Source organism: Equus quagga, chromosome 14 (assembly GCF_021613505.1).
Source record: "Equus quagga isolate Etosha38 chromosome 14, UCLA_HA_Equagga_1.0, whole genome shotgun sequence".
NCBI classification, from domain to species: domain Eukaryota; kingdom Metazoa; phylum Chordata; class Mammalia; order Perissodactyla; family Equidae; genus Equus; species Equus quagga.
Window position 1 is genome coordinate 36,352,132 of NC_060280.1, and position 22,013 is coordinate 36,374,144.

The 22,013-nt window shown below is 37.9% G+C and overlaps 2 protein-coding genes across 4 annotated transcripts in view; one reads left to right on the forward strand and one right to left on the reverse strand.

Moving 5' to 3' along the window:
• Window positions 1-66, reverse strand: part of PRCP (prolylcarboxypeptidase) — a 60,667-nt gene extending 60,601 nt beyond the window's left edge. The window contains exon 1 of the mRNA XM_046637576.1: window positions 7-66. The gene's annotated coding sequence lies outside the window, so the exon portion shown is untranslated. The remainder of the gene's footprint in view (window positions 1-6) is intronic.
• DDIAS (DNA damage induced apoptosis suppressor) lies at window positions 61-20,406 on the forward strand. 3 transcript variants are annotated; one of them, XM_046637573.1, is made up of 7 exons: window positions 61-216; window positions 6,770-6,882; window positions 7,986-8,080; window positions 8,418-8,546; window positions 14,649-14,810; window positions 15,762-15,879; window positions 17,252-20,406. In XM_046637573.1, the coding sequence occupies exons 4-7, from the start codon at window positions 8,434-8,436 to the stop codon at window positions 19,847-19,849; spliced, it is 2,991 nt and encodes a 996-aa protein (XP_046493529.1). In that variant the 5' UTR covers window positions 61-216; window positions 6,770-6,882; window positions 7,986-8,080; window positions 8,418-8,433; the 3' UTR covers window positions 19,850-20,406. The 3 variants fall into 3 exon arrangements, with proteins under 3 accessions (XP_046493529.1, XP_046493530.1, XP_046493528.1); XM_046637572.1 differs by lacking the exon at window positions 7,986-8,080 and having other exon boundaries at window positions 70-216; XM_046637574.1 differs by lacking the exons at window positions 6,770-6,882; window positions 7,986-8,080.
• Window positions 20,407-22,013: the final 1,607 nt, after the last annotated feature.

The following is a 22,013-nucleotide window of genomic DNA, read 5'->3' on the forward strand; positions in this document are numbered from 1 at the left end:
CTTTACCCCAAGTCTAATGAAAATGGTGGTTCCCCATGCTCTCAGAATCTCGCGGCGGCGCGTCTTCTGATTGGCTCTGAGGAAACACGACCAAAGCGTCACTTCCGGCGGAAGGGGACGCGGGAGATTCGATTGGAGGGCGCTGGGCTTGCGGCTGAGTCTTGCCATCTGAGTGCCGGAGCTTCGCCCAGGCGGGGTCCCGGCCGTCTGCCTCAGGTGAGGAGCTGCGGGGAGAGGTTCTTGGGGGGCGCAAGGGCTGGACACTCCTAATGAGGCCTTCAGCTTTATTATGAATGAGACTCAGAGCATTATACGTTGTTTTTCCAAGGGTGGGTCTTTTCTGTCAAAGGAAGGCCATGAAGGGAGAAGAGGAAAAAGGCCGATCATTTTCGTTTTAGACAGTGGTGTTGCAATCGCTGCGCGAGCGTTTATTGAACATTTACTGTGGCATCCAGCTAGACATGGGTGAGCATCTGGAGCCGGAATACGGAGAAGAAAAGGTGCTACTCCAGCTTTGGAGGAGCTCAGAGATGCACATTCAGCTGGCTGCCATGCCGAATAATTATGTGCTCAAAAGGGGTCCTTCCCAAACTGCATGGATGGCCCAAAGGGAAAAGTGCTTAATGGAGCGGTGTGCTCAAACCAGAAACTTGAAAGTTTTCTAGATTCCTTCCTTCTCTCTCACATCCAGCCACTCATACCAGCCTCTGGAATATCTCAAATCCGTACATTTCTCGCCACTTTTACTGTCATTACTTTGGTTCAGCACCATGACTGCTACAGAGCTATGATGGGAGGCTCCTAGATGGTTCTCCTTCTTTTAGTCTTGTTTCTTTCCAATCCAGTCTCCACATGGCCAGGCTGATAAAGCGCAAATCTTATCATGCCATTTCCCCGTGTAAAACCTTTCCATCGTTCCTGTGTGCCCCCAGGTTTAAGTCTAAACTCCTTAACTTGGTTTCCAGGGCCCTTTCTGTCTGGCCTTTGCCTACCTCTCCAGCTTTGTTCTTCACCACTCTAGACCTGGGCTCCAGCTGTTACAGAATGTCTTTTTGAGTTCCTCAACTGCACCATCATCCCTCACCTCCAGACCTCTTCTGACCTAGTCCCCAGCCTGGCTAATTCTCACTCATTCCTTAGGTCTCTGTTTATGAAGACTTTTAAGTCAGGAAGACTTTCCTGACCCTGCAGGATAGAGTCACAAAGCACCCAGTAGTTAGTTTATTCATTCTGCAGATAGTTTCTAAGTGCCTCCCTCCTCTGTGCCAAGAATTCCTAGATGCTGGAATAACAGTGATGAACAAGATAGACAGAATCCTGTCCTAATGAAACTTAAACCTTGTATGGGTGGACTTAAGAATAATAGGAGAACCTACTTGAGTTAGGTTGGTCTCTGAGGAGTTGACACTTAAATTGAGGCCTAAAAGATAAGAGTGATCCAGCCATGCAACAGAGAAAAGGAAGGACATCCCAGAGTAAATCAATTTGCAAAGGCCCTGAGTCAGGAAAGAGCTTGGCATCTTAATGTTGAGAACCTAGGAAAAGACCAGTCTTGCTGGAAAAGATTCAGAAAGGACAGTTGTATGAGAGGTGGGCAGGGAGCTAATCTCACAGTTACAAGACTAATGCAGCACCATAAGCAGGAGATGATGGCAGTTTGGATTAAAGTGGTGGTATAAATATATAGAGGGGGAAGTAAATGATGGTTTTTAGATATGGAAATAGACTCAAGGACTTACTGATGGGTATAATGTGGAACTTGAGGGAAAGAGTCATCCAGGATGACTCCTAGATATCTGGCCTGAGTTGCCGGTTGGTGAGTAGTGCCATTTACTGAGATGGAGAAAACTGCAAGTAAAGAAGTTTGAGAGGAAACTAAGAATTCAAGTTTTTTACCTACTAAACCTTGAGATGTCTATGAGACGTCATATATAGTTGGCTTTCAGGTAAGCATTGAGATATGGAAGTCTGAAGCTTGCAAATATTGTGTGTACCTTTGTGTCACTTCATTGGTAGTTATATATTATCTGTCTTAGCCAATAGATTATAAATTCCTTGAACTCAAGAGCCTGTTTTTCTTTCTGTAACCGTGTGGTCCTCCCCATCCCTAGAATAGAACTTTACCTGTCATAAATGCAATGGACAAACTGTGTTGCACTCACTAAGATTATCTGAGTAACGTTTTAAAAGTGTTTTTCACCAGTATTTCTTGAAACAAAAGAGGTTTTGTCCCTTTGGTTTTTTTAATTTGATTTTCTGTCTCCTGCCTGCCTCTCCCTTTTCTAGAATTTTCATGTTAATGTCAGTAAATCATTTCTCAGAGACTTGTTATGACTGCCTTTAGAAAAATTATACAAAGTATGTGACCTTGGAAGACACCATTAGATAATTTTAAGAAAACAACTCAAAATAGCCACCCTTCCCATAACTGAGGACTCTTGGCCTGTAAACTATGGAACAGAAAATCTGAAAGCAACAAAGTGACAAAGATTTTCTTGCAAAGCAAGAACAGTTTTGGAGGAATGAAGAAAGGGAGAATAGTTAGTCATATCTCTTTTGCCGTATGTCGTTAGAACTGGGGACTAGTTTTTTAAAGGAGTGATTTCATCCTTTGGCCACAGCCTTGGGAAAAATACAAATAATTTAAGTGTGAAGCTTGAACAAACAATGTAATGGACTAGAAAGACTGATGAACTACCATCAGAAGGCATGAATTCCAGACCTGATTCCACCTGCTTCTTGACCTTGAATTAGTTAATTTCTCTAAGTGGATCAGATAATGATGTAAAAGCACTTTGAGAACCATAAAGCCTTCAAAAGAAATTATGAGCCCAACCGGATTACAAACTTCATTAAAATGGGATCCACATCTTGCACTTCTCCATCTTCTCTTCATCACCCTCCCCATAAGCCAATTCACACTCCTTAATTAATTTTTTCTCCATGATCTAACATTTAATAAGAATTATTCCAGATTTTCTAATCTAGCTCAAATGAGAAAACAGTATGTTGGTGTGAGTACATACATGGGCATGGTTTTTCATAGACTATTAAGGTGCCTTCTAAGAACTTGGTAATGAGGGAGTTAAGCTGAAAAGCCACCAGATAATAGGATTAGAGCAAAGAATTACAAGGTAATATGAAAGAGACTGAAATGCTCTCAGGCTTTAAGATTTAGCTATGACCGTGTTAATCACAAGTGTTGCTCACCATCAGACAGCCCCAGTGGCTAGGCCAGTGGTTTTCAAGTGTGGGCAACATAAGCATTATCTGAGAACTTGTGAGACATGCAAATTCTTGGGCCCTCATCCCAGACTTACTGAACCAAACTCTGAAATTGGGGCCCAGAAATCTGTGTTTTATCAAGCCCTTCTGGTGATTTTGACGCACACTGAAGTTTGAAAAACACTTGGCTAGTATGAAAATAGGATGCAGGGGTGGAAATCAATGAGCTTATATATCTGGGCCCATTGACAAAACCTTCTTTAGTGTGAAAAGGATGCATCAGCTATATTAGCCTGATTCCGTTAAATATTTGGTTTACCTTACGCCCTTTCCTCAAGCAGCGTTACAATTTAGCTTAACATGTAGTTATACCCAAAAGAAAAATACAGGCTCAAGATATGTCCCTTCCTTGTGATGATACTTTTTCATGGTAAATTAGGAAAGCATCTTTGGATTCTGGTTTAGCTCCCCATATGACTTGACTAGGAGAGAAAGCAAGTATTCTAGAGCATTCCATGTTAAATTAAAAATGCTCTATAACGTGTCCACCTGTACCCCTCATATTTTAATGTGTAAGTCTGTCAGAGTCTTCATTCCTGGTTATTGACTTGGATAATCTCTGGGCCTTCAAAACAAAAGCAAACTGAAACCCTAATTAGTTCCCATCAACCTACGGTAACATTTACACTTTTCTCCGTCTCCATCTCAACAACCTTGTTTCTACTTTTATGTGTGAGAGGCGAAGAGGACCCAAGGTTTTCTCTGTTATTGCTAAGTTCCCTGCTCAGTATTTTTATTATATTTATTGATTTTTCTAATTATAGAAGTAATTTATAAAATATTGTAAATATATGAAGAAAATAAAAATCACCTTTAATGTGACAACTCTGAGAGAAAATACTTTTCAAAAAAAGATTTATGTGTTTTCCTAACTATCCTCCTCTCTCTCCCCATCCCTCTAAGCTAAGACTAGCTCAGTCCCGTTGTTATGTTTTCTCATGGTATTACCTACATTTCCTTTATAGAATTTGCCACAAAATCAGTTAAATTTTTTTGTGATTATCAGTTTAATATCTGTCTCTTCCACCAGACTGTAAGTCTAGTGACCTTATCTCTTTTATCCATCACTTATGTTATCCCCAATGCCTGGTATTTAGCAGCTGTGCAATAAATAACTGATAAGTAAATATACTGAGCTTATTAAATTGGAATGTGGTTTGCTGACTATGATGGAGCTGAAAGAAATGTAATACTATATCACCATCCTTCCCAATAAAATTTAGAAGAAAGATAAATTGCAAGAGATACCACGTTGGAATTGTTCCCAAGTCTGTTGTTATATTTTCCTAACTTTAGTATTTACTCCTTCCTGGTGCTTCATTCAGTTATGCCTCAAACATGAATTCACCATGCTGCAAGGCAAGCAGTAGAGAGGGAGACAAAAGAAACTAAATGACAAGTTCCATAAAGGAAATACCATGGAAACAGCACAGGGAATAACTAACAGTAACTGCCTGAAGGGTATTATTGCATTTTGGTCCACCAGATGATGAATGGGAAGTCTTTTTGCCATTTTCTAAAGTTTGCCAGTTGAAATACAAGTAGTAAAAATAGTTAAATGACCTTTTTTATTTCAATTCTCAAATTTGCCATTGTTATAAATAGTTTTCTAGAGATAGTTATTTGATCCACTAGAGGGCAATAAAACCTTAAATAAAGACGATTTAACCAACCTACCTTTAAAAATATAGCAGTTAGTGCTTGGACAATTTAGAAATTAATCTCAAATATCTCTGCATATGTAAATTTTTCATTTATTGATGAGTTGTCTGCCCAATTAGTAAACATTTTAGGACAGGAAATATCTTATTTTTTTATTGTTTTCCTCGTGGCACTTAGCACAGTGTCCTAGTCATCTTACAGGTTTAATCCCTTGCCTAAAGTTTGAGTGTGATAACAATTGTGTAAAGAATGTGATCTGGTGAATGTCCATATAGTTGTGGTACAATATAAAATTCTGTTTTAGAGCCCTAAAGAAGATAATCTCTGCTCATAATAGGACCACAATTAAGAAAAAAATTGGAAATGAGGATAAAATGTAAATAATGATTAAAATAAGTTTTAAATATGAAACTACTCTGTACACTCTAGTGCATATACAAATATAAAATTATTTTGGTAAAATTGTATTTTATATTTAATGGTATATGGTAAAACAGGCTTAGGAAGAAGAAAGCTGAAAATCAGGAAGAAAGATAATAGTTGAAGTTCAGGCTGACAATTTTTGAGCTTGGCACTGGGAATATAAAAAGATGGTCCTTCTATGATCTTATTCTGGTTCCAGAAATACCTGTTAAACAGATGAGTTTACTATAATGTGGTAAGTGATAAATTAGGAAGTAGGGTCACTTAACCTGGGACAGCTTCCTGGGGATGGAGACCCCCTACGAAGGATCTTATAGAAGAATAAGCATTAGCCAGGAGAGTGAAGGAAGATTTTAGACAGAGTAAAGAGTGAAAAAAAGCAAAGGCACAGAAATGTGAAACATATTGTGGTGGGGGAGTAATTGGGGGTAGGGAGGGGAACGGGGAACACAACTCAGATTACTTTTGTGTTCTTGTTAGCTGGCGCATAAAGAACAAGGAGGAGAATCGAGAAAAGGCATTAGGGGGAATAAAACCAAATAGAAAATAGAATAGAATAGACGCAAAAAACAAATGGTAGGACTATAGAAGTGCAGTAGCATAAGATGTAGGAAAAACAAAAAGCCATCCTCTTTTTGTTAATAAAGTCTTTCTTAAGGGAGCTTTAAATGAAAAAGGAGAAAAATCCTATAATATGTCATATACCTACTCTGTTATAAAAGCTTTCTTAAATTGCAAGATTTTGCTTATAGTTTTCATTTAGTCAATGACTGTTTATTGAGCACTTAATAGGTGCCATCACTGGGGCTATAGTAGAGCACAAGATAGACAGATAGATAGATAGACAGATAGACAGATAGCATAAGATAGGCCCCTGTCTTCATGAACCTTTCAGACTAGCAGAAGTAGAACAAACAAAAATATATCAGATGATACATGCATTTTCACAGTTGCGTATATCACAAAAATGATTAGTACCACAAAGGAATAAAATAGGTGATATCATAGAAACGAAGAGGAAGCTGTGTCTACTTGAGATAAAGTGGTGATCTCTGAGGGGTAACATTAGAGTTAAAGATTGAAGGATGAGAATGAGCCAGGCATTTGAAGAACTAAGGGAAGAACATTCTAGGCAAAGAGAAAGGTAAGCACAAAAGCCCAAGAAGAGAAATCGTTAGGTGTGTTTGAGGAGCAGAAAGAATTCTGGCTTGGCTTGAAATGCATTGATTAAGGGGGAGGTGGTCCAAAGTGAGGTCAAGGAGGAGGGCTAGATGACCTAGGGCCTCATGGGTCAGGGTAAAGAACTGAGGCTTTATTCTAAATAGCAAGAATTTAAGCAGGGAAGAAATGACGTTTTCAGGAGGGAGCTTTGCCTTATTTTATCTCCGCTTGCTCGTAGGTAGGTATACCAGCATGTTACACACTACTTCAAACTGGATTTTAGAGATGTAGAGGGAAGATGGCTTTGCTGACATACATTCCATCATCTGTTGAGTTGGCAAGAAACTTGAGGTTAGTAGCACTAACAATGGCAATGTTCTGTGACCTTTCTCTCTGCCTTCACCTTGTGTCCTATATCACCTATTCTGCCTTGCCTTTGAGACTACCATGTGGCCTAAGATGTCAACCAAATCTAGAAATAAGTATCTGTATTTGGTAGAACCTTATTAGTCATGTATACCTAAGGGTCTCAAAACAAAGATAACAATAAAGAATTAGGCAGGGGCCGGCTCTGTGGTTGAGTGGTTAAGTTCACCCACTCCACCGCGGCGGCCCAGGGTTCGGATCCTGGGCGCGGACATGGCACTGCTCCTCAGGCCACGTTGAGGCGGCGTCCCACATCCCACAACTAGAAGAACCTGAAACTAAGATATACAACTGTGTACAGGGCGAGTTTGGGGAGATAAAGCAGAAAAAAAAAAAGATTGGCATCAGTTGTTAGCCCAGGTGCCAATCTTTAAGGAAAAAAAAAAGAATTAGGCAGGGTTAGTTTATTTTTTCTATGCTCCCTTTAATAACAGATTAGTGATTTATATAAATCTGTTTATCTTTCATCTTTGCAAATTTCTGTCTTACTGCCTTGGGGGCAAGATTTTATTTTCACAGAAATATTATTTTGACTGATGGATAGGCTTCCTATCACTTTCAGATCTCCTTTCCATAGTTACCATATTTGTAAAGTCACAATCATCCTTAGGAAGAGCTATACGTAAAAGATTGTATTATGATTTTTAAACCGATAACTTCTACTTTGTCAAAATTTGCTGATGCCAATCTCAGAAACAGTTCCACCACTTTCAGAAATTGAAAGCTTTTGCCATGAGTTTACAAATGAAAATTTATTGATATAGCTTTATCTTGAACCTGTACAGAGACTATTTCAGCACAATTATGTTATGCTGTAAATAAGCTAATCAGTTTTTAAATTTTGATAAACCACCATTTGAATTTTTAAAAACAAAGCATAAAAGAGAACAACATTGCTATTTTATTGCTTCACATCTCTGATGTGTTTTTTACAAGGATCTTAAAGCACTTTGAACTCTCCTTTGACAGTGCAGCATTTTGATTTTTCTGTTTGCAAAATCTGAATTGTGTTTTGTTTTTTCTTCAAGCTATATAAAAATGTGCACACGGAAATCCGTTAAAGTGATTTTTTTCAGCTAAAAAGAACCATTTTCCACCAATTTAGTTTCTTTAAAAGATTCACGTAAGTTCATTTAAGTTCCCTTCTATTAATGGTAGAAGCAAGTCCTATTCTTATGAAGACACAAGAGAAGCTAAATGTTGTCTTTCTTGAATTACTGGGATGGAGCATTTGTTTGAACTTCTGTTCTAAATCTTACTATAAATACTTTCAATTAAGCAGGAAAAGAAAAATAGTTTTTTGATAAATTAACACTTATTGCAAAAGACATCTATTGGCTTTGCAGTAGAGGTTAAGTAGTTTTCCTAAGAAGTGAATTATGCACATACTGTTAAAGATTTGCCACTCATCCCATGGCTGTTTTGTTTTACATTCATCCCATCGCTATTTTGTTTTGCAGGCCACGGTGAGAGCACATGAATAGAAGAAGAAAATTTCTTCTTGCCTCAGTTCTTGCTCTCCAGAATTCGAGTTTTGTATATCCTTCATGTCAAAAGTGCTTTTCTCGGGTAATCCTGGTCTCCAAAAGGTAAAAGTAAAGCCTGTAAACATGAGAGGGGAAATTCAAGTGTGCATCACTGTAGATTTCCTATGCCTCAAAGGCAAGTAGGATTAAATTCACCATACTAGGACATAAGATTCTCTTGGGTTAGTTCTTCTGTAAATCCTAGAATAAAATTGCCTGGTAATCCTCTATTACTAGAGGGAAGTCTCAGGTTACCTTTAAGTCTTTGCTAAGTACGTGCTTCAGAGAAGAAAAATAACTTCTTAAAGATTAAGTCCCAATCCTGATGCAAAAACTTAGCCTGCTTCTGGGATATCCCTGGAAATAGTATAGGGGTTTTCTATTTGTTGTTGGTTTATTTTTGCATGGTCCCCAGATTATTTTTTAAAATAAATAAATAAACTCCTTGAGAATAGGGACTATGTTATAGTAATCTCTGTATTCAGCAGCAGCTTGAATGGGGCTTGGCACATAATACTTTATTATGGTGCTCAGATGCAGGCCAAGTATACCCGAGAGCCTAAGATTCTTCTCTGATCTTTAGAGTACAAAGTGAGGGGGGTTAGGGTTGGAGTTCCTTAAGAGCACTCTCTGCCTGGAGGAGAGGATAAGGATATCTAGTAAGTACCTAGTAGTATGTAAGTAAGATAGTAGGCCACCGATGTTCTTAGCTGTTCTTTTTGTCTAGTTAGCATTGAATGAGGAGGAGTTGGCAGTTCCAGCCCACATCTAGACTCCAAGTCATCCTTCCAGTGGTTATCCTTGTCCCTTTATGAAGCCATTCTCTCGAGTACTCCTTTGTAAACTCTGAGAGAACGACCCTGTTTGTGTTACTCGTCATTAAATCTTCAGCATCCAGCCTAGGGTCTAGTCCATAGAAAATATGCAACAAATGTTTGTTAAATGAAAGAATAAATGACAATATGGTAGTGTCTTAGGTGCACCCATTTTCAGGTTGCTACCTATTATTTGAAAAAACTAAAACCCAGGGGCTATTTGCCTTTGATCAGGATCTATTCTTAGAAGCAGTGTGGTGTAATTGAACAATTTCAAGCTTCAGAGAACACAACAGGGTTGCAGGTAGGCTCTGCACTTGCTAATTTTATGATCTCGGGCAAGATACTTAACTTCTGTGAATCTAATTACTCACTTCTAAAGTGGGATACTAATACCCACAATACGAGATAATTGTAGAGTTAGAGGTAATGACAATACGTGACATATATTGGGATTTCAAAAATGGTAGCTGTTATTATTACAAATCTATTATAAATGTACTTTACCTATTGCAGTGTATCATGGTGATTAAAAAGCATAATTCTCTGGAGCCAAATTCCCTGGGTTCAAATCCCAACCCTGCCGTTTATAGCTGTATAGCCTTGGGCAAGTCACTTAGATTATCTGTCTAGGCTTCAGAATGGGGAAGGTAATATCTGCCTGATGGGGTTGTTGTATGAATCTAATGAGTTAATGTATGTGAGATGCTTAGAACATTGTGTGATACATAATCGGTAATATATAGATGTGAACTATTTTTAAAACTCTGGATTTTTTTCCTAAGTCATTTCTTTTAAAGATAATCTGCAACAAAAACTGAGGTCAGACAATACTGCCATTGTTACCTGTGTAGACTGGTAATAACGATAGATGATATTAATGAATGTTTACCATATGTGACGCAGTATGCTAGGAGCTTTGTAAGCAATATATCTTTTAATACAACAGTGCTATGAGGTGATGCTATTGTTAATATTAACCTTCAAAAGAGAAAATTAAAGCTCAGAAAAGTTAGGTAATTTACCCCAGATCACACAGCCTGCTAGTTAGTGGCAGAAACATATTCAGGCGTAAACAATCTGGCTGCTGTCTATAATCATAATCACTGTATTGGCTCCAAATTAGCAGTGATTTGTATCGAGAATCATATCTCCCTCTCTCTTTCCCAGAGTTTAAGATGCCCCGGGAAAGGGGAGCTCTGACTGGACCGTTTAGGTAACATAAAACCCACAGCGCTTGGTCCTTGCCTGTGGAAACATAGTCCACAGAAATATAACCTATTCTCTATATATGTTACATTGACAGTACACAAAAAAATCGATCCCCATAATTTCTGATGCTTATCTTTTCTGTTATTACTGCTTTCCTTTTTTCTTACTTGGAATCACTTGTAAGCCAACACAGGAAACAAATTCCTCACCTTCTTTTCCCCACTGCTACAGCACAGCAGGTTTATAGCAGAGGAATTCCACACTCTGTTCTTGCAGAAGATTTTAGAGACACCAAAGAGCGAAAAGTCTTCTGTCTAAAGATTTCACTGAACCCTAACTCATTAGCAACAACCACCATAATAGGTGTTTTGCATTTTATGGAGTTAAATTTTTTATTTTTTTAACCTCCAAGGTTAGAACAGTGGTGGTTTTCAAATGACATTCTGCAGAGCCTTAGGGCTCCCTGGAGGTGCTTCTAGAGGGACGGAGGGATTAGAGATGTAATAGCGGAAATTAGAGAATACTGGGTAGGGCTCTGGGACCCCCACTTGAGTTCCAGCAAGAGCTCCATTGAAAGCTCTTGTTGAAAGAGTTCCAAGTTAGATTTCACTTGAAAAGAGATTACATGACATAAAGATGCAGACATACAAATATAAAAAAAATATGTATAAGAAGTTTGTTTGGTCCTTCATGTGAGAAGATGATCATATCTACACATATATAAAGGTATACATATGTGTGTATATATATATATGTGGGTATGATCATCTTTTCACATGAAGGACCAAACTAACTTATATGTATGTGTGATCTTATATATATATGACTGTGTGTGTGTATGTGTACTCCCAAGTTATAAGCAAGGGAGGGGACTTATTTGTCCAGATAAGCTATCCACCCAGCCCAAACAGATGTAAATTGCCCTTCTTGGTGACTTAATGGGACTTACAGTCCCTTTAGTCCGGAAATCTGTCTTTGACCCTAAGAACTTTCTCTCCCTATCTTAACACGGGAATCGTAGCTATGTACCTGTCCTCTCCCCTATCCCCCAAATACCCAGAACGTTTGTATCACTTATTTAAACAAGTCCAACTGAATTTCACACACATAGATGATAGTTTTCTCCTTTTTTGGGGAGAAGTGTTATGTGAAGTCTTGGAGATACCTTTTTTAAAAAATATTTTTCATTGCTTTGTATACATTCAATTTAACCTGGGACTGTAAACTTGGAAGGGACATTATGTAATCACCTATTCTGGGTATTCTTAACTTGGAGTCTGTGGATAAGTTATAGGTGTATATGAATCCTCCAATCCCCAAAGTATGTAAAAATACTGTGTTATGGTTGCATGTCTATTCTTCTCAGAGAGTGAGTCCATTGCTTTCATCAGGTTTTCAAAGGATTTCAAGATCAAGAAAACACTAAGAATCACTAATCTCATCAATTTTTCTACTTCTGGACTAAATATAAGTATACAAATCTAGAAAAATAAATGAAACTGTATTTTAACTGGGATCAAACAAAAAAGGTAGCAAACTATGAGTATTATTTCAGGTAGATCCTTTCATAGGCTCCTTGAGGTCAAAACTATTTTCATAATAATTGTAAAGCATTGTTCGCCATTTTACTCTCATTCTCTTAAAAGTGCACAGTGGAGTTTTCCAGAAGCTACATGACATGTGATAGCACAACAGATTGAGCAGAGAAGGAGATGTGAGAACCAGCTGTCTTTATTAAGCCAGGTGTTAAAGAGATTTGCAAAATGTAAAACAATGCCACTCTTTTCGCACTTTTTTTTTTGTTTTGGAACACAGTTATTTTTCATAAAAATAAGTTCTTTTTGTTAACCATATAATGGGTCTGTTATCTTTAATGAATTAATAAACATTTTTTAGATTCCTCAATTTTAATTTCTCACTTTCATTTAATTTCTCACATTTAGTTAAAAGTATAGATAGATGTTACCCACATAGACAAAAGCTCTTTGGGGTTCTTTATAGTTTTTAAGAGTATAAAGGGTCCTGAGACCAAACAGTTTGAAAACTGCTATTTCATACTATGACATTTTGGAAAATAGGGGTGCCTCCAGAAGTTATATCAAGGGACTGTGGTTTGAATGTGTTTTCTCCACCCTTGCTTCTGAGAATGTGGTCTGAGGAACAGCTGCTTCAGCATCACCTGGGAGCTTGTTAGAAATGCAGAATCTTGGGCCTTGTCCCAGGCTTAATGAATCAGAATCTTCATTTTAACAAGATCCCCAGATGAGTTGTATGCATATTGAACTTTGAGAAGCTCTGATCTATATTACTCCATATTATCATTTATTTATTTCAATCCAGCCTTATTCCCAAAAGGATTAAAGGAAACTATGTAAATAAATACCTTTATTATACATATATATTATATTAAAGTATGTACTTACTGTGTATATGCATTAATTCCAATAGACCTAGTTTTTGTTAGGCTGTCATTGATATTTTCTATTTGCAAGACGGTTCATTAGTAGCCATATTGTTCTTATAGTTGTCATAAGACATCATACAGGAAAAAAACTCCAGGCTAGGAATCAAAGACCTTGGATTTGGCTCATAAAATTCACTGTCGCCTTGGGCAAAAATTCACCCCAATTACTCCACTTCTAAATGGAGGTAAATGTCTTGTTATCAGAATGAAATAATGTATATTAAAAACATTTGTAAATTGCAAAATGCTGATGCATATTAATTATCCTAAGATTTTCTAAGAATCCTATATTAGACCTGAATGCATTATTAATATATAATCTTTAAAGAAGTTCTAATATATATTTAACAAGTTCATTTCACTAGAGCTTGGTACTAATGAAGTATTTATCCCCAAGTGAGTCAATTGCCTTCACTTTATTCTATGGCCAGACTACAGCACAAACTCCAACAGATTTGGGTAAGATTATATGAATCAATTGGCACAGATCCATCCTCAGTGTGACAAGAAAAAAATAATTAGCACAGATCTAATGATGGTGAATCAGCAACTTCTTATATGAAGGATTAACCTTTGTTCAAAATAGTCACCTTTTGAGCTATGGATTTTAGGCTCCCTCTAGTGGCTGTCTGGCAGCAATCAAATTTATACAACTATCTTCAACATTATTTTCTGTTTGCATCAAATCCTAGGACTAATCATTACCATAGGATGTTTTAAGGAGTTAGTTTGGTAAACTAAGAGCGTGAAAGATGGATATCAGAGTTAAAAGATATTGCAAACAACCAGAAAGGTGGGAAACATTAAGTAGAAGCAATAGTAATCATTACAATATTTAATATAATTATGAGAGAGAAGCAGACTAACTGATTAATTTGGAAGATATGTACTAGATCATTTCTTTACTTTCTTTTCTTAGACTTTGTCTCATTTTATCCTTCTTCACCCTTGGATTTTACAGATGAGGAAATCGAGGTTTAAGGGATTCAGTAATTATTCCAAGACCACACAGCTAACACTTGACAGTAGAGTTACACTTGGCACACAGTAGTTTTTGACAAGAAAGCCTTTGGTCATAATTACATATTGTCTTAAAAACAAGTTAAAATGTTTCATACCTAATTTTTGTAATCTAGTAACTTCTCAGCATATTCCAGGGAATTAAAGAAAGTAAAGTTATAATGGTGAGAAAAATATAACTAGGTATTTTGTATATAAATATTTATTAAATGTGTCAAGATTATGCATTATTCTCGACAGACGTTTTTCTCTTAACAGAAGATAGACCTTAAATTTCAGGTCTTCTGTTGGTGTGGTGCTCACTTCCTTATGTTAGTTTGCCCCCCAACCCCAGACATAATATGCCTCAATATGTAAATGATGATTTAGCTACCCAATAAGGACATACCTCCCTCTCCCTCTGTCTCTCTCTCTCTCTCACACACACACACAGTTTTCTATCAGTTTGGTGCTGCTTAATTTAAATCAGTAAAGGTAGCTCTTAGGAAATTCAAAAGAGGTTGATCTGAAATAGTTTAAGAGGAATGTAAGTTGTGTAGGTACATTTGTACACAAAATATTATCTTTAATGTTTACTTTTCCAAATTTGTTTTGTATCATACGAAAAAAAAATTAGTGAACATCTCTTTACACTTTTTTTCTCCACTTTCTCAGGTCTAATTGTCCAAAATGTGGCTTTACTGGTGAGGCTGAAAATGTCAGTTACAGATATAAACTTTCTTTAAAAGTTGCGGAATCAAACAAATTATTTGGCATTACTGTATTTGGAAGCTGCTTAGATGCATTTTTTGGTCTTACAGCCACTGGTTTGCACAGGTAAGAATATTTAAAGCATTTTTTTCCCTAGCTACTCCTTTTAGTATATCAGTAAAATTTGAAGATATGTGTTTTTAAGGTCATAGGCATTTAGTAAAAAGATGATCACTCAACCTCAGATCATCAGTTCCTTTAAAAAGTAATCAAATGAGAAAGAGAAAGTTGTTTATTTCCTGAATATATATTGTGGTGTTAAACCAGGCTCCTTTTATTCAGGCCAACTAAGCTGTAGTTAGAATATTAAATTACAACACTCTAATCCAAGTTAGAGAAATATAGAATAAGAAAGTAAGATCCTTTCAAACTGAAGGATTATCCAAATTGAGGTTAGCATTCAAGTGGCTAACGTCCCTTGAGGCAGAAGAAGCTATTTGTGGGAATATTTGCATATCAGAAGTTGAAATTTTGTCATTTCTCTCACTTGCGTTGCAACTTCATCTGCACAGTTTGACCTATTATGATGTGGTCCTGAGAATGCACGGATGTATAATAAGCAACTGAAACTTTATCTCTCCCTCAGGCTTCTGTCCTCCTCCCCTTGACAGGAAATCTCTGTCCCTCTCCTTGTAGTTGAGAGCAAACTGTTTTGAAGAAAGAGGCAGCAGTGGGACCACAGGCAGGATGGTCAGGGAAGAGGAAAGACTTCCATCTGCTTTGAAGAGAAGGGCTAGAGATCCCGCCATTAATCCCACTGCACATTCAGAATAATAGCTGGGCCTGATTCCTAGGCAGCATCTACTTTATTCACACTTGATCAATTGTTTTTGCCTTTCTAGGCTATCGGAAACTAGAGGGAACAAAACGCCAAGCTCTTACAGTCACTTTTTTTCTCTAAAAATAATTCAAACGATTCATGCCACAGTTTCAAACTAATTGTATCTTGTGACTTTATGGCAAGTTAAAACTTCAAAGCTTATCTCTTCACATTTTTTTATTTTCTTTCCAATCAAGATACATTCAAGATCCTAAAGAAATTCCAGAAACACTGGACAGTGATACAACTCAGAACCTGTTAACTAAAGCAGTGGAAACTTGCTTTCTTGGACAAAGCTTTATTTTTGGAGTTACGGTAATTGAGACTAGCTTTCTCTTTCATATTCTGTTAACATTTCCATTGTGATGAAATGATTTGAATTCTCTAAATAGTTTTTAGGTGTCATAAACATGAAAGCCTGTAGAAGCACTTTAAGCTGTATAAAAATAGGCTATAGGTGATCTGTTACAATATCATATGTGACAACTTCCTCTTGCAAAAGTCAGAAAAGCCCAGTTTAAATGCTTTCAGAGCTTTAAAAATCTAAATTTATTATGAATTTGGAGCGTTAGATATTTTGTTTTAATATTTGGTGTTTGTTTTACCCTCCAAACTTTGTTCAAATTCTGTAGTAAAACTTTTCCTCAACTCTCTAGCTTTTTAATTTTATCGTCTATTAAAGGAGAAGGAGGGAACTAATACCGAAGGCAAAGTATCTGAGTATTGATAACTCTTAGAATAGGTTAGAGAGGATGGTCTTAAATAATTATGAAAGTGACTGTAGAAAAAGTGAAAAGAATGTACTGACTCTGAAGGAGTAATTGTTTTCTGTCTTGTCTATGCTGAAGGGAGCAAATGGAAATTTTGTCGACATTGGAATCAGGTTTTAAAAAGGGGAGTAGAGGGGCCTGGCCCTGTGGCCGAGTGGTTAAGTCCGTGTGCTCCGCTTCAGCAGCCCAGGGTTTCGCTGGTTCGAATCCTGGGCGCAGACATGGCACCACTCATCAGGCCGTGCTGAGGCTGCATCCCACATGCCACAACTAGAAGGACCCACAACTAAAAAAAAAGCAAAAAATATACAACTGTCTGCTGGGGGGCTTCGGGGTGAAAAAGGAAAAATAAAATCTTAAAAAAAGAGAGAGAATAGAGAACTCCAGTTGCAACTGAACAGTGAGAAAAACCCAAAGAGAAGGTGAAACTAGGAGCTCCAGAGCTTTCGTTTGTAAAAATCTTAGACAATTCCTTCTCTTTTTCTTTTTTTTTTTAACAAGTGAGAACATTCCCTTAAACACTCAAAGCTTACGGACACTGATGAGAAATATAGTTACCGTTTATTGAGCAACGACTGTTTGCTAAGCACTGCGGTTTTCTATGTGTTGTTGCTCATACGATAATCCTGCACTTTTATCCTTATTTTATAAACAAGAAAACTAAGGCTCAGAGAGGTTAAATAACTTGTGCAAAGTCCCAACACTAGTAAATGTTAGAAGCAGGATTTGAAGACAAGTCTCTTTACTCCAAGGTTTACTTCTTTTACATATGCTACTCTGCCTATAACATTAGAGGAATTGAAATTTGGGGGTGGGATTATAGTTGTATCTGTTTTAACCTTTTAAATCCCTGTTTCTCATTCGAGTCAAAGGAACAAAATTTTATTTTCATTTAAATTCATTCACTTCTTTCACAGAATTTTGAAAACCAACATGGGCAAGGTTCAGATTCCTGTAACTTCTTACATCAGTGTCCTGACCGCAGGAGAGAAGTTAAAGGGCTGGTGGCTTGCCAGATGGTTTTACCAGACCCAGGTGTTGCAGGCTTCACTGTCATTGACTATTTCCGTCAGCTTTTGCAGCATTCTGATTTCAGGAAGCTTCACGGTGGCTACCAGACACCTAATAGCTCAACACACTCAAGTAGTGATCTCATTAGCATATGTGACCCTGACAGCAGTTCTTGTTTTTTCGAGTCCCATGGCAGAGATAATTTTTCAAGATTCTGGCAGCTATCACTTGAACTCACTTCCTCTGTTTCACAACTAACAGGTGATGATGATTTTTCAGCTTCAGAACAAAACAAGGCCATTGCTACTCTTCCCCAGAACAGAAAGTACATCTCTTTTGCAGAGGCCACTGGTTCCACTAGCTTCCATGATGCCATTCAAGGTTCCTGGGGCCTTGTTTCATATATGGATAGAAAGAGTACAACACAAAAGTTGGGTGAAGAACTTGGCTTACAAGCTAATCAGCCAAGTGCAGTTCACAGCAGTCATCATGAAATTGGAGTTACTGACTCTAATTTATCCCCTTTGAAAATGCAAGAGCCCTTTGAGCCAAGTAATACAAAATCTTTCCACAGTGCAGTTGAAATTAAAACTAGGTATTCTCAGCATGAGCTAACATGTCACCAGCATCATGATGTAGATGCCCACCCTAGCCTTCAGGAGAGATCTACATGTCGTCCACCTTCATCACTCAGAGTCGAAGAGATAGCTGGTGGCTCCCAGGATTGTGACCCCGAGATTTGGGATGATCTGCCATTCTCTGAAAGCTTAAACAAGTTTCTGGCAGTTATCGAAAGTGAGATTGCTATAATTCCGACAGATGCCAGTAGTAGGAAACGTCACATAAATAATGATGTTGATAAATTACATGCAGACCACAGCACGTTATCTGTGACTCCCCAGAGAACTACTGGAGCCTTGCATACACCACCTATAGCTTTAAGATCCTCACAAACAGCAGTCAAAGCAAACTCTGGCAAAGATAACTTCCTTTCCAACTGTGAAACAAATTCAAGTCTTCGTGTTCAAAAGGAGCCACAACCAGATAACACAGCAGAGGCTGTTTCTATAAGTAGTAATGGAAGAGATATTTCTGAATATTTTCTACCAAACACTTGTCTGTCGGCTCTGTTACCATCTTCCAAAGGTTTAAGAACAACACTTTCTCGTAAGACGTCTCCCAGAATTCTGCCATATAGGGCTGAAATTTCACTTAAGCTCAATACTTCAGAGAGTGAGCATTCTTGTCTCAATATCAAATATTTTAATGGATATGGAGAAAAATCACTTTCAGAAGTGAGTGAAAAGTTGACAACTTTCTGTTGTAGGAGATATTATGATGTTTCTGAACTTTGCAACTTAGAAAATAAACAATATAGTAGGTGGCCAAAGAACCAAGGTGACAGTTTCACAATTTGCAGGAAACTTACATATCCCTTAGAAGCCCTCTGCAGTAGTCCAAGTAGAAGTACAGATACATTGAAAGAAATGCCTTATGGACAAATCAATAATAACTTAACACAGAACTATTCTACTCGTCATGAAAGTAGCTACAATGCTTCTGCTGATCTCTTTGATGACAGTGCTGAAGAAATGGACTTTGCAATAGAAATTACAAAGAAATCACAGGATATTTTGTTACAACAGGGAAAATCTTTGGCAGAAAATCATCATACAGAATCTGATTTCTCACTGAGATCACTTTCTGAAAACTCTGGCCAGTCTTCACAAAAATTTTCCTTGCAAAACATGTCTGCCTCTATGTTTTTGAGAACGTGCTCCTCTCCACCTCGTTTTCAGTCAGATTCAGAATGTGATTTTGAAGATAGCCAAGACTTTGTTCCATGTTCACAGTCAACTCCAGTTGCAGGATTCCACCAAACAAGAATTCTTGGGATAAAAGGAGCTTTCAAAAAATTACCTACCTTTTATTCAGATCTTGATGCTAACTATAAAAAAACAAGGGTTTCCTCTGAAAATGATGCACAGCAAGCCACCTCTAGCTGTCCAAAAAATATAAGAACACCCAGCCAGAAATCCAGAAGCCCTATTATATCTGGCATTACACAACCAGAGGTTTTCAACAACTGTCCTAGTGCTGAGTGCCTTGAAACTGATATTGATGAATGGGTCCCTCCCACCACAAAAAAAGTATTTCTTTCAGATATGCTTGGATTCCAAGCCATAGGTCTAAGGAAATGCTCTGCTGCCTGTAACTCTCCTGATCAAAAAGAGTTACCAAGAAAGAAACTGAAGTATGTCAAACAAAGAACTGATAAATGTTTAATTAAGAAAGAGTTAAATTTGAAGAATATATTTCCAACAGTCGTTACAAAACAGAAAACTCCTAACTATGGCAGTACAAGTTCAGGCTGGATTTCTAAAGAGTCAATTTTGGGATGTGGTTCTTGTTCAGGAGTTAAATGTAGCCTTCCATTTTCAGAAAATTGGCCATCTTCAGTACCTGAAACTAAAAGTGCTTGGTCTCCTGAATTGTTTTCATAAAAAGTCACCTGAACCCAACTGCTGAATTTTAAAAGATAAGTCTGGGTCCAGCCCTGGTGGCCTAGAGATTAAGTTCAGCACGCTCTGCTTCAGCAAGCCAGGTTCGGTTCCTGGGTGCGAACCTACACTGTTCTGTTAGCATCCATGCTATGCTGTGGCCCACATAGTAAAAAAATAGAGGAAGATTGGCACAGATGTTAGCTTAGGGCAAATCTTCCTCAGCAAAAAAAAAGTAAAAATAAATAAAAGACAAGTCTGTTTGGAAACGTTTGCCTCCGGTGGCATGGAAAGCATTCTTACCAATTAGAACGCTTGAAGGGACACAAATAGAAAAGAGGTGCTGTTGTGCCTTTTATATTTATATTGTTGTAAAGCCAGTGTTTTTCCCAGTGTTTTATCCAGAATACTCTGATTCAAATAATTTGGCACTTTATCTTATATTGATTGTACTTCAGTAATATTGTTAATTTTGCTTGTTAAAAGTAATTGTTAGAATCACATGCACGTTCAGAAATAAAGCCTTTGCAAACCAAAACCTAAAGTCTTATTTGTTTAGCTCAGCTCAGCTCAGGAAATACCTGCTATGTATTAGGCCAACTACTGTGCTGAGTTTGTGATATCAAGCTACAAGATCATTGATCTCAAAAGATTTTAGTCTACTGGTTATAGAACAGACCGTTTCACTACAGGGGAGCAAATGCAATGATCGAAGTTTTTAATTGGTTATTACAAACATTTATGTTGCTATGGGGACAGAGTAGAAAAGCAGCTAACCCAGCAGCACCTGTGGGCTGCTGATAAGAGGAAAGGTCCTCATTTAAAAACTTACTATTTAGAGTTAAATGTAAGACTGTCACTATTTTCTTTAATAAGTTCACTGAGTGCTTACCACATGCCAGACACGGTACTAGGTGCTGGGAACCACAAGATGAAAGCTGAGCCCCTTCCCTCAAGAAACTCTCAGTCTAGGAGAGTAAACAGCAATTAGTATCTGGTAAGTACTATGATAGGAGAGAAGCTGGAAGTGCTAAGAGGAGCAGTGTCTAGACACTCAAGTCCTTAGCAGCACCTCAGCTGCACCCTCTGAAATCTTTTACGTAGCTCTGGTCAGCTCCCTTTGCCATTTCCCACACCAGCTGTTCCCCATCTTCCTTCTCTTCATGCCACCGACCTACTGCTACTCTCCTTGGCTCCTACTTCATGGAGAAGATTGAGATTCCCTCAACTTCCCACGCTCATACCTACCCACTTGTCTATACCTGTACTCACAGCTTCTTTCCGCTAATCTCAAAAAATAATGCACACCTTCTGTTTAGCGCAAATCTTTCTATTTGGGCTGTAGTTCAATTACACCCATCTTTACCTTCTCACTCTACTGGCTCCCTTCCTCTCCCCAATTTTTTTTTTTCTTTTTTTTAAATGTGATGATAGGTTACAACCTTGTGAGATTTCAGTTGTACATTATTGTTAGTCATGTTGTGGGTACACCACTTCCCCCTTTGTGCCCTCCCCCCACCCCGCCTTTTCCCTGGTAACCACCGATCAGATCTCCTTGTCAATATGTTAACTTCCACCTATGAGTGGAGTCATATAGAGTTCATCTTTCTCTGACTGGCTTATTTCGCTTAACATAATACCCTCAAGGTCCATCCACATTGCTGCGAATGGGCCAATTTTGTCTTTTTTTATGGCTGAGTAGTATTCCATTGTGTGTATATACCGTATCTTCTTCATCCAATCATCAGTTTCTGGGCATGTAGGTTGGTTCCACGTCTTGGCTATTGTAAATAATGCTGCAATGAACATAGGGGTGCAAGGGACTCTTGGGATTTCTGATTTCAGGTTCTTAGGATAGATACCCAGTAATGGGATGGCTGGGTCACAGGGTATTTCTATTTTTAGCTTTTTGAGAAATCTCCATACTGTTTTCCATAGTGGCTGTACCAGTTTGCATTCCCACCAACAGTGTATGAGGGTTCCTTTTTCTCCACAACCTCTCCAACATTTGTCGCTCTTGGTTTTGGATGTTTTTGCCAATTTAATGGGTGTTCCCCAATTTTTTATTTTGAAAATTTACACACAGACAAGTGGAAAGAATAGTCAAATGGGATAGCATCTGTACATGCCACCTAGCTCCAATCATTAACATTTTGCCTTTTCTGTA

Coding starts and splice junctions, on each gene's coding strand:
- DDIAS (XM_046637573.1), top strand. CDS start 8,434: ATGAATAGAAGAAGAAAATTTCTTCTTGCCTCAGTTCTTGCTCTCCAG. Junction 8,547..14,648: donor GTAATCCTGGTCTCCAAAAG/GTAAAAGTAAAG, acceptor CCACTTTCTCAG/GTCTAATTGTCCAAAATGTG. Junction 14,811..15,761: donor ACAGCCACTGGTTTGCACAG/GTAAGAATATTT, acceptor TTTCCAATCAAG/ATACATTCAAGATCCTAAAG.